Source organism: Mobula hypostoma, chromosome 10, assembly GCF_963921235.1.
Source record: "Mobula hypostoma chromosome 10, sMobHyp1.1, whole genome shotgun sequence".
Lineage (NCBI taxonomy): Eukaryota > Metazoa > Chordata > Chondrichthyes > Myliobatiformes > Myliobatidae > Mobula > Mobula hypostoma.
Window position 1 is genome coordinate 114,131,388 of NC_086106.1, and position 12,486 is coordinate 114,143,873.

Here is a 12,486-nt window from a genome sequence, read left to right on the forward strand (position 1 = left end):
GGAGGCCAAATCATCAGGTATATTTAAAGTGGAGGTTAATAGGTTCTTGTTCAGTCAGAAGGTATGGGGAGAAGGCAAGAGAATGGGATTTAGAGAGATAATAAATTAGCCAAGATGGAATGGTGGAGAAGACTTGATGGACTGAATGCCTTAATTGTGCTTCCATGTCTTAGGGTCTTATTACCTGTGGAAGGAGAGGTTTTGGGACACCTCTGGCCACACATGCCTGACTGGCAAATGTGGAGTAACATCCAGCTGTGTGCTCATACATCAGACACCACTCTGCCTGTCCAGGCTCTCTCCTACATTAGTGCTCCATATTGAAAATCATACACTTCATGATTAATTCCCAATTTTAAAATACACTTTGTTTATCTAAGACATTGGATCACAGAACGCATAAAATCACAATCTGACTTCTGGGATGTATTTTCTATCTTACACATCTCTAACCCAGGGAATGGTTATGTTCAGCTCTTTGGAAGTTCTATTGAATGTCTGTCACCACCAGAGGGCACAGCATCTCAGTTTAGGAATTTATGCTAAAGAAGGCACTCTTAACAGTGCAGCCTATTCTCAACTCTGTGATTTCAATGCTCACGTTCTTGGGGGGAATTAAACTTACAACTCCTAGACTCAAAGGCAACTGAGCCCCAGCTGTTCCAAACAGTTGCTATTCATTTGGACTTTGACAGACTTCTATAGGGGCACTGTATAGAGTATCCTAAATGGTTGCATCAGAGTCTGGTATGGGAATGCTGATGCCCAAGAACAGAAAGTGCTACATAAAATCGTAGATACAGCTCAGCCCATCACAGGTGAAGCCCTCCCTACCACTGAGCACGCTTACACAGAGTGCCAACACAACAAAGCAGCATCCATCGTCAAAGAGCCCCACAATCCAGGCCACGGTCTCTTCATACTACTACCATTGGGTAGGAAGTACAGAAGCCTTGGGTCCCACACCACCAGGTTCACTAGCAGTTATTACCCTTCAACCATCAGGCTCCTGAACCTGCGTCGCTCTGAACTGATTCTTCAACCTACAGGATCACTTTCTATAGCTCGTGTTCTCAGTATTATTCTTCTTCTATTTACACAATTGTCTTCTTTTACACATTGATTGTTATTCTGTTTTTGTACACATATTTGTAAGTGCTATGTCATTTTATTTTCTGTAAATTCCCGCAAGAAAATTAATCTCAGGGCAGTTTATAGTGACATATATTTACTTTGAACTTTAAATGCTTATACTCAATGCCCAAACCAATGAAAGCAAGTATACCATACACCTTCTTTATCACCCGGTCCAATAGCGTTACTACAGTCAGGTCGCTCTGATTTGATCGTCTGTACACCAATGCTCGTCTGTACACCAATGCTCTTTAGTGTTCTGTCATTTTCTGTCTACTTTCCTGTTGCACTTAAACTCTCTAAGTCACACTGTCCAGATTAAACTCTTTCTGCCATTTCTCAGCCCATATTTCAAGTTGTCTACACCCTGCTAAATCCTTTGGCAATCTCTCTCATTTTCCACAACTTTGCCAAATTTGGTATTGTCTGTAATTATTGTTACTTCACTCAAAATCTGAAAATTATAAAATCCTGACGAATACAATTGTTGGGCAAAATTCCATAAGAAAGGTTATTCTCTTTCACAGGGAAAGTCAGGTTACAATCAGTGAAAGGTTATTGCATATAAAAGCTGATTGAGCCTGGTCTTTGTCCATATAGATTTCGTAAATTATCCAAATATAACAATGTGGATTGTTTTGGGATGGAACTTAATCTTCCAAAAGCAGTGGACTAGAGTTCGGTGAAATATTACCTTCATATTTAGAGTATAACCCCTTTTATCATTTTCACGGAAGTAGGTTCCAGAGCAGACAGTTGTATATATTTACTTTGAAATTTGAAGTTGAACTTTGTGTTGGTGCCACCCAGTCCACTTGGATTAATGCCAGTAATTCTATATGATTGGAACTGACCTCTTTGCTAAGTGATGCCTTCAGGTGCAGTGGCTTGTCCGACATGAGGAACTGACGAGTGGCTTCCGACATGGGTTGTAAGGTCTTTTGCTCTGGAGCGAACTGTACCTTACGGATAATCAGTCTCACTGAATTCCTGATATAGAGAACATAAACACTCAACAACTTCAACCCCAAGCCACTTCATCAAATTTGATTCGCATTCCCTGAGATGAATGAAATACAACTGTAAAAGTCTTCGTACCATAGCAAAAAAACAAAGATGCTGGAAACCGTCAGCAATTCAGAAAGGATCCAAGGAATGAGTCTTAGATTCAAAATGATAAATCTGTTTTCTCTTTCTGTAGATGCCAGTGTACAGGATCAGAAAAAAGCTGCTGAGGATTGCAAACTCAGTCAGCTTCATCACGGGGACTGTTCTCCCCAGCATCATGGATATCTTCAAAAGGCAATGCCCCAAAAAGGCAGCAACCATCATTAAGGGCTCTATCACAAAGGGCGTGCCCTCCTCTCATTGCTATTGTCAGGGAGGCGGGGGATGAACCTGAAGATGCACATTCAACATTTTAGGAACAGCTACTTCCCTTCTGCCATCAGGTTTCTGAATAAACAATGAAACAATGCTTCAACTATTTTGCTGCTTTTTACACTGCTTGTTTTATACAATATGCACAGTATATACATGTACGTCTTACTGTAATTTATATTTTTAAATATACTGCACTGCATTGCTGCTGCAAGATAACATTTATCAGTGATACTAAAGCTAATTCTGACGCTGCTGAGTGATTCCTGCATTTCCTGCTTTTGTTTAAGATTGACAGCATCTGTAGATTTTGCATGGTCAGACCATACCTTGATCCAGGGTTCCCCCTCAACTATACACTCCTTTGCCACACTGTTGCTAAGTCACTGCGTAAACATTTCTGACACCCTGCTCAAGTCCATCACCTGTTCTCGCACACCTTCTGGTGGTTTCTGCTAATGGATCCCACTTTTGTGAACAAAAAAATCCATTCTTCCTCTTCTTATAGTGTTATCTACAGGAAAGACATGTGTAGAGTGGAAAATTGAGATTTGTTGCCAGATGACACATCTGGAGGTGGTTGAAATCCAATTGAATTGAATCACACCTGCAGCTGAAAACTAGCAACTCTAACTGAGCGAGGAAGAAGATTTAATAAAAGTCAGTTAATATAAGTACTTACTCTTCCCCTTTGGAAAATTAGGTGATAAAAGGCAATGGCTGGGTGAGAACATAGCTGTCTGAGACAGGAAGCGGAGATTAATGGTGAAGGATTGTATTTTCTAACCAGAGGAAACTGTGCAGTTTTTTCCCCTCTGAAACCAACATCTTTATGAAATACATTACTGTCTGCACTTGGATACACATCTGCAGAATGTGTGGAACTCAGAAAAAACATGCCATTGGTAAGGTGAGCAACAGACCAACTGGCAAAATGGGGAAACATATGGTAGGTGGGATTTATTGCTAAGCTACATACTTCAGTAACAAAATTAAAAAGATATCATGATAAATCAAAGCAAAGGGCATTGGAGAATAGATGCATGGACTTATGACTGACAGCACCTATTCCGGGCTCCCCATTTTAAAGAAAAGCCACTTGAAAAGAGTGCCAGAATTATTTAGACTTGAGCCTACCAACAGTATGGCAAAGGAGTGTATAGGCTATGAGGAAATCTAGAAGCGAAATAGCAATTTTAACTTAGCTGCATGAAGAGAGAGATCCTAGAAGATGGAAAGGTAAATTAAAAACACTATTTTAATAGCTAGTGGAATCCAGGCAATATAAGCAGTGAAGCATGGAGGAAGTTATGCTGAACTTTCAATCTCATCTGGAAAATTGTGTCCAGTTGGGTTTACCACATCTTCTGAAGGATCTCAGGGCTCTAGAGAAGATGCACAGAGATTTATGAAACAAGTTGTGGGAATGCAGAACTTTAGTTATGTGGTGATCTGAAGAGACCAGGTCTGGTCTCTTGAGGGTGGTGATGATTAATGGCAGATCATAAAGGACTCTTACCATCCAGTGCTCCTTTCTCATAACTACCATCAGGAGGAGGTACAGGGGCTTAAAGGCTCACACTATCATTCAAAAACAGGTTCTTTCCTTCTGCCATCAATTTTTTAAAATATTCTGTGAACCCATGAACATTACCTCATTACAAATTTTTGTACTACTTTGTAATTCATAGCAATCTTAGGTCTTTGCACTGATGCCCCAAATTGCAAGTTTCATGCCATTTAGGACAGTCCTAATAAAGCTGATTCTGACCACAGGGATTCAACAATGCAGCGTGATTGAATAATTAAAAATAGTGGAGAGAAGTTGTGTGCAATGGGAACTGGGGGAAGAGTTTCCATCACTCAAAATTTAGAATATATGATGTCATCTAACCCCAAAACAAACCCAGGAGATGAAGAGAAATCATAAATTGTGTTATTCAATGTATCATCTGAACAGGTGGAATATGTTTCAGTGATAACTGTTCAGAGAATTGGAGTTCTTGAAGAATACTAAGGGAAAGTTAATCTCCAAATGCTGGTGCAACTAAATGGATAAATTATCTTTTTTATGCTGTTTCATTTTATGATTCTTGGGTTAATCTTTCTGCGCTTCACATTTAGGATCTTATTAACTTTCATTCCTCCACTATTAAAACATAAACTTATCTAGGCAGGCATATTAGGGAGATTTCAGAGAATAGTTAGCAAATGGATGGCTCTGGGCCTGTACTCTCTGGAGTTTAGAAGAATGAAGTGGAATCTCATTGAAACTTATCAAATATTGAAAGGCCTGGATAGAGTGGACATGAAGTGGATGTTTGGAGAGTCTAGGACCAGAGGGTATGGCCTCAAAATAGAAGCATGTCCCTTTAGAATAGAAATTAGTAGGAGTTTCTTTAGCCAGAGACTGGTGAATCTGTGAATCTCATTACTATAGATGGCTATGGAGACCAAGTCATTGTGCATATTTAAAGAGGAGATTGATAACACCTTGATTAGTCAGGGTGTTAGCATTTATGGGGAGAGGCAGAAGAATGGGGTTGAGAAGGATAATAAATCAGCCATGACAGTCTAATGGAGCAGGTCTGATGGACCAAAAGGCCTAGTTCTGCTCCCAAGTCTTATAGCCTTATGGATGATCGACAAATGGAGTGCTCTATGGGACAGAAGGCTTAGATTATTCTGAACTATACCAAGAACACCTCTGGTCTCTTCTGCCATGAGGAAGGACAAGTGCAATTGGCAAAGGTGATCATAGCCACCTTTCATTTCCCTCTTAGTCACATGCTATCCTGACTTGGAAATATATGGTACATCCTTCATGTACGTCTTGGAATTCCCTCCCTGACAGCACTGTGAAAGCACCTTCGCCAGACAGTTTGCAGCAATTCAAAAATGTGAATCACTACCACTGTCGCAGGGTGATTAGGCACGGACAGTATATGATGGCTTTACCAGCTGTGAAAACCTGCTGTTAAATAAATAGATTAAAGCAAAGTGTAATGCTCACAGAACCAGTAATTGGTACAGTATTAGTGCCCCAGGTCCGAAAGGAGTAGAGGCTAATCGAAGTAACATTAATCACAGGAGAGTTGAATAAAGGAATTCCTGTCCTTAGTCTGGGTCATTGCATTCCAGGATGTTGAAATGCAAAGCTACAGTTCAGTTTGAAGGAGTTTCAATAGGAAGAAACGTTTAGCAGGACTCAGTGGGTGAATCTGATAGGTGGCCACTGGAGAATAAGACTGAGCAATTTATAAGAATTTGGAAAGCTGATATTAATGAAAAAAACGCAGAATATTTGCAGTAGACAACCACCCCTGTCTGAATGGAGACAGATGTTCAGGTGGTGAAGGCTCACGTACCTTTTATGAATCTTCTCTTCCAGGTTATCGGCACAGAATGCTTTCACTTCAAAGTCTACACCGCACGCCTACAATCAAAAGCAAAACAAATACTTTAGTTCATGTGAGACAGAGGAATGGTTGATCACCTTGAAATGACTGCTAGCCCAGTGGTTACTTATAGCAACACACACAAAATGATGGTAAACACAGAAGGTCAGGCAGCATGTATTGGACCAAGGCTCTTCATCACGAGTGGAGAGGAAGGGGGAAGAAGGCAGAATAAGAAGAGGGGAAGTGGAAAAGGCAAAAGCTGGCAGGTGATAGGTGAAACAAGGTGAGAGGGAAGTAAGTGGGTTGGGAAGGGAGGATAAAGTGAAAAGCTGTGAGGTGATAGGTGGAAAGGTAAAGGGTTGAAGAAGAAAGTATCTGATAGAAGAGTGGACCATGGGAGAAAGGGAAGGAGGAAGGGCATCAGAAGGAGGTGGTTGGCAGCTGAGAAGAGAAGGGGTAAGAGGGAAGCCAGAGTGGGGAATGAATGAAAAGAGAAGGGAGAGGACTGTTTACCAAATATGCAAATCAGCAACAAACTCACACTGTAAAACCAATGGCAGAAGATTCCTTGACAGACCATTTCACTGCCATTCACTGCACCCAAGGCAGCTGTCAGTCATCCTTTAACACTTACAGCTTTAAAGGAGGGAACTTTTCTCTGCTCCCCAAAAAATTCCAAAATCTTCCCCCCAGAAGTTTACATTTTTGCCAGAATACTCCCTGGAAGGGATGTTGTGCTTTGGGTATTAGTGTAAAATGGTTGACTGCAAGTCGTTGGGTCCTTTATCATGAGCGCAAAGTAACGCATACTAACCTCCACTGAAACACATAATATTCTGAGAGGGGCGGACAGAGGGTGAGAGGTTGTGGCCTCTGGCTGAAAGGTCCAAAACAAGGAAACATGATCCTAGTATTAGGACTTGGCAATTTAGGACAAAGGCGTGCTGACATTCTTTTACAAAATGTGTTGTATATATTTGGAAACACACAAAATGCTTGGGAGTGGGGTGGTGGTGGGGGGGATGCTGCAGGGTAGCATAGTGGTTAACACAACACTTTATGGTATCAGCGACCCAGGTTCAATTCCTGCTTCTCCTGTAAGGAGTTTGTATGTTCTCCTCGTCACCGCATGGGTTTCCTCTGGGTGCTCTGGTTTCTTCCCACAGTCCGAAGACATTGGTAGGTTAATTGGTCATTGTAAATTGTCCCATGATTAGGCTAGGGTTGAGTCGGGGGATTGCTGGGCGACACAGCTCGAAGTGCCAATTCTGCACTGTGTCTCAGTGAATAAATAATAAACACAGCAAGTCAGGCAGCATCTATAGAGGGAAGTAAAGAGTCGATGTTTTCCGCTGAGACCCTTCAGCAATCCTGAGAAACCCTGTTATAGCATTACTCAAGGTCAACATCTGCTTTGACTTCCATTAATCTACCTTCTCCACATCCAATGGTAACTTCCCTGTTGTTCTTGTTACAAAAAGTGATTTATTTTATAAATAAGACGACATAAAAATTCACAAATCTGCTTTGAGGGTTCAGATACTGGAGCACCATTCTGATGCCCTAACCTACCTTGCTCTAGTTCACAACATACATCTTGGCAGTCCATGTGACATGGTCTTAATTTTGAAAGAGGCTGCTGTCATCTGCAGGATGCACTGCATGTTTACCACAGTTTATATTAATCTGCATCTGACATACTTTGTGTCATTTAGCAAATATTGGTGAGCAGATTTAAAACATTTCAGTGTGTGTTTGTACTAGAGGAGTTTTGGCACAGGGTCATGTCTCTGATTGCTGAACACATTTGCATTAAAACCTGTTGTTTTTCAATGCCTTGTATCAGGATGCTGCTTGTCTGTGGTGAGAGCCTGTCATGTTGTTGGGGTTATACATTGCTTATACTCTCTGCCCACTTCCTGCCGGATGAATGGCACTTTGTGAAATGCTTTCAACTGTATTTGCATTTCAGCAAAAGGGGTTCAGTTATGCAAATGTGCTTCCAGCTTGTACAGGTTAGTGTCCAACACTCAAGGCAAGACGACTTCAGTGCTCCCGCCAATCTGTCACTGAAGTCATGACATAGCCGTACTGCAGCACAGAAGAAGCAAAGAGATAGTTCGAGGCTCACTTCCTACAAAGGGCCCCATCCCTCTCTTTGCATGGAACAGAATTGTTACTTTTCTCACCAGCAGATGGAGACATAGCTCTGCCTTAAATACTTTGCATACCTGCTCACAGATTCAGATTCATTTTATTTATCATTTTCACATAAAACATATGGGTGTCTTTTCCAAAGGAGATGCAAGTGCTCCTCCCCTTCACCAGCCTACAGGTCACCCTTGGGCAATGTGTAGCACCTGCTTAACCCTCCTTCCTAGTCATGGTTATATGAAGCCATAGGAGCACATTGTATGAACAACTGGTGCACATCATAAATCCTCCTTAGGCAACCACTGACACCAGGCAGACAATCTCTAAAGAGTATCGATAATGGCTGGGGGGTCACCCATCTTGTAAAGACACTGCCCTGAAGGCAATGGCAAACCACTTCTGTAGAAAAACCTGCCAAGAACAAATATGGCCATGGAAAGACTATGATTGCTAGTTGTCATACTGCACAGAACATAACAAACAAATGTAAAACATACACTGTGTATCTGCATTAACAACCATCACAACCCAAGTATGTGCTGTAGGAAGCCAACAGGCATTGCCATATAATCCAGTGCCAATATAGCACACCTACATTACAGAACACAGCAAGCAACAAAACAACAGCAAATCAGGTCCCATTCCTCCCTGTCATCCTATTGCTTGGGGTGACTGAGGAGAACCCAAGTGCAGGATACCAGCACGTCAACTGCGTTGGGGATACTGGCGTAGACATGAACATAAAACAGGAAACCAGAGGAATCTTGACAAGGAGACAGGATCTATAGGGACTATCTTAAAACTAGAGCAGAACTTGGAACTAAACTTAGAACTAATGGTTCTAAGCAGACAAGAGAACAAGGTATCACACAAGACTAAACCAACAAACTGGCAACCTGAGAAAGACTGTCTGTCTGTATCTTGTTTTACGGCAGTTGGCATCCAGCTTAATGGTGCATTACCACCACCCTCTGCTCCAGAATGTGCACTAGACATACATTCTAAATCCCTTCACCCAATCAATCGCACATGGATATATATATATATACACACACACACAAACCTACACTTCACCCTCCCATCTTTGACCATCCTACTATCCTATTCCTGTTTATTCATCATATTCTATAAAAAAACCCTGTACCCCTTAAAAACACTAAAAATACCCAGACTTGTGCTCTCTCACCCATGCCCAGCAACCCTTTTAATGTGAATTCCTGCATCCCCCAACTCCCTTAATTTATTTCTCATCATCTCTCTCTGTATCCCATACTTCCTGCAACTCAACCTGAGAAAGAGATGCCATTGTACTTATTTCACAGTCTCTAATGAAAACCAGGTGTACTGCAATTAGGTAAACTAGCAGTAATTAGATATCTAATGAATGAAATTAGGGCATAATCAGGGAGAAAGGAGCATTAAAGGGGAACAGCCAAATGGAACCATGACACATCCAGCCACCCACCCTCGTCACTGGCCTTTGAGCACAGAATGGAGGTCTAGGCTCTGGCCTGATCTCCAAGACCCCACCATCCCTTTCCCTAAACCATAACCTGTCCTCTACCTGCCTACACACACAATATGCTGGAGAAACTCTGCAGGTCAGGCAGCCTCTATCTGCCTGCTCTGTCCACAAATCTACACCTACAATACAATTATAAAATCAACCAAGTCTCAGCCACAGCCTTAACAGAGACCACAGCCTGGCGCCATCTTGATTGGAAACAGCGATTCCCACGTGCTGCCTGAAGCTGATTTTCCCTAATTTTCATTTGATGTACATTTTCCCATCCTGCATAGAGATCTCCTTAACATATCAAGGTCTTCTGCTTGGGATAAAACAAGGAGACGTTCCAAAGCACAACAGCTGCACATGCTGCAGAGTTACTGGAAGAAGTGCTCTTTGCCGGAGAGGAAATGGACGGCGATCAGAGGTAACATGGTGGCATGACAGTCTATTACTACAGGCAAGAAGCCTTCTGTCGCAAAGTGTTTAAATGATCAGCGGGCTATATGTCACCATATCCAGAGAGATGATTCCATAACGCCATCAAGCATGAAAACAGACCCTTCAGCCATTTGTCCTGACAATTAAGCACCAATCTATATTAATCCCACTCAATGCACCCCACATGCAAATTTACTCCCCTCTGTTTCTACAGCCCGCCAACGCACTAGAGGTAATTTATGGTAGTCAGTCCTGACCTGGTGCTGTGTATGTGGAGTTTGAATGTTCTCCCTGTGATCACATGTGTTGCCCCCACCCGCACCCCCCCCAGTGCACCATTTTCTCCTAAAGACATACTAATTGGTGGGTTAATTAGCCACTGTATGTACATATACCTCATATGTACAGTCATAGAATCTGGGGATGGGGGGAAGTGGGGGAAATAAAAAAAAAGAGGTGAGAGTAAATGGGTGGTCGATGTTTGATGTGGACTAAGCCAAAGGCCTGTTTCCATGCTGGATTTGTCTCTAAGTCAATGACTCTAAATCTGGTTGCAATGTTGAGTTGCAAGAGAGAAAGCAGAGTTCTGTCTCTGGTTCAACCATCTGCACCACAGCACCACTATCCTTAAAGAGATGGCTAGATCCCCTGGACTTGTCTGGGGTTGAAATTATCTCCCCTTCGCTCTTTCCCCCTGCCAAGCCCCAGACCTGATCTTCCAGCAGCCGGCATCAGAGTGGCTAGAGGTAATTTTCTTCCTTCCCTTATCCAGTAGCGCACCGTGAATTGACTGTCCAAGAAGATCCGTAAGACAGGTGACCAAGCCTCTTATTTTGGCATGGAAGTAGTTAATCTGTCTGTGGAACTTGCTGTTTAACCACATTTTTCACCCCATTCCCATGTTAATGCATGGAATATACTTACACCATTCAATCTGTTTACTGACAAGAAACACTTTACCTTTCCTTGGTCATCTGGGCCAGGTTGTAAGGTAACCGAACATGGCAGGTTGGTTGGAATCTGTAAAGGTATGAATAATTGTGGTGTAAAACAACATAATATAAATTTGGATATGTATTGTTTATCTTAAATGGATACAATGACATCATTTTAGAACAGAGATGAGGAATTTCTTTCGACAGAGTGTGGTGAGTCTGTGGAATTCATAGCTAAAGACAGCTATGGTGGTCAAAAGTCATTGTGTACATTTAAAGAAGAGGTTGATAGGTTCTTGATTAGTAGGGGCACTAAGGACATTTATAGCAGCGGGTGCAGAAAGAAGGCCTGGAAGATCATTGGGGACACCGGTCACCCCAACCAGAAATTTAGCTGCTTCTGTCTGGCAAACGCCACCGCAGCATTGAAGCGGAGACGAACGGGCTACGAGACAGCTTCTTTCTGCAAGCCATTAGACTTTTAAATTCACATGTCTGTACATTGCAACAGAGTCATAACACAAAGATTTTTACTCCCTCATGTTGTGGGATGGATGTAAGATTTAAATAAATTTAAAGGTTACGAGGAAAAACTGGGAAGATGGGACTGAGAGGGATTATAAATCAGCCATGATGGAATGGCGGAGTAGACTCAAGAGGCAAAATGGTCTAATTTTGCTCCTATGTCTTATGGTCACTTTAACTGACATCAGTTTATATCCATTTGTTTCATTCATTCTCTGAACAGGGGCACTGTAGGCAAGGCCAGAATTTATTATTGATAGCAACTGCCCTCAAGAAGGTGGTGTGAACCACTTTCATACATTCCCCCGTGGAGATACTCAATAGCAATATTGAGTAGGAAGCTCCTGGTTTTTGACCCAGCAACAAAGGAGGAATGGCACTGTGTTTTTAAGTCAGGAGGTTGGCTGGCTTGGAGAGGAATCTGGGGGCAGAGGTTTTCCCGTGCACCTGCAGTCTTTAACCATTTTGATGGTGAGGTTGTGGATTTATGAGGCACTGTTGCAGCTTATGACCCATCATAAGGAAGGATTAACAGAGATAAGCTTATCTTCATCAGGGAAAAGAAGATTAACATGCCTTTCAACACAGATAATGTTGTGGTTGTAAGCACTTCATTCCCTTTAGGTTCTTCAGAGGTCTTAAGCAAGAACAATAGTTACAAGGAACATTTCTCTCACAGAATGTAGAATAAGTAGCAAACTGAAATGAAGCAAATCATTCCTTTATAAATTATGCATATCTTACATGATAAATGATGTTAGCTTTATAAATGCTTAAATATGGAATTCAAGCATATTATATGTTATGCAGGAGCAGTTAATATAGGGCCCCTGTGACAAAGTAAGTGGGAACATTAATAAAGGTTGAACAGATGGGGAATTGGCATTTCAATAGCAATACATCAAAGGGAGCAGGTTGTCTAATCTGCATTCTGGATCTGTCATTACAATGTTTTAGGGAGGTAATTTTCCTGGTCCATAAACAGGTTAACAGTTGAGAGTCTTTGGAC

At 41.8% G+C, this 12,486-nt stretch overlaps 1 protein-coding gene across 1 annotated transcript in view; it reads right to left on the reverse strand.

Moving 5' to 3' along the window:
- LOC134353129 (beta-arrestin-1-like) overlaps positions 1-12,486 on the reverse strand; it is a 76,605-nt gene that overhangs the window by 41,586 nt on the left and 22,533 nt on the right. Inside the window, exons 7-9 of the mRNA XM_063061069.1 lie at positions 10,978-11,037; positions 5,883-5,950; positions 1,989-2,124 (exon numbers count right to left, since the gene is read on the reverse strand). Of these exons, the coding sequence (XP_062917139.1) occupies positions 1,989-2,124; positions 5,883-5,950; positions 10,978-11,037 (264 nt within the window). The remainder of the gene's footprint in view (positions 1-1,988; positions 2,125-5,882; positions 5,951-10,977; positions 11,038-12,486) is intronic.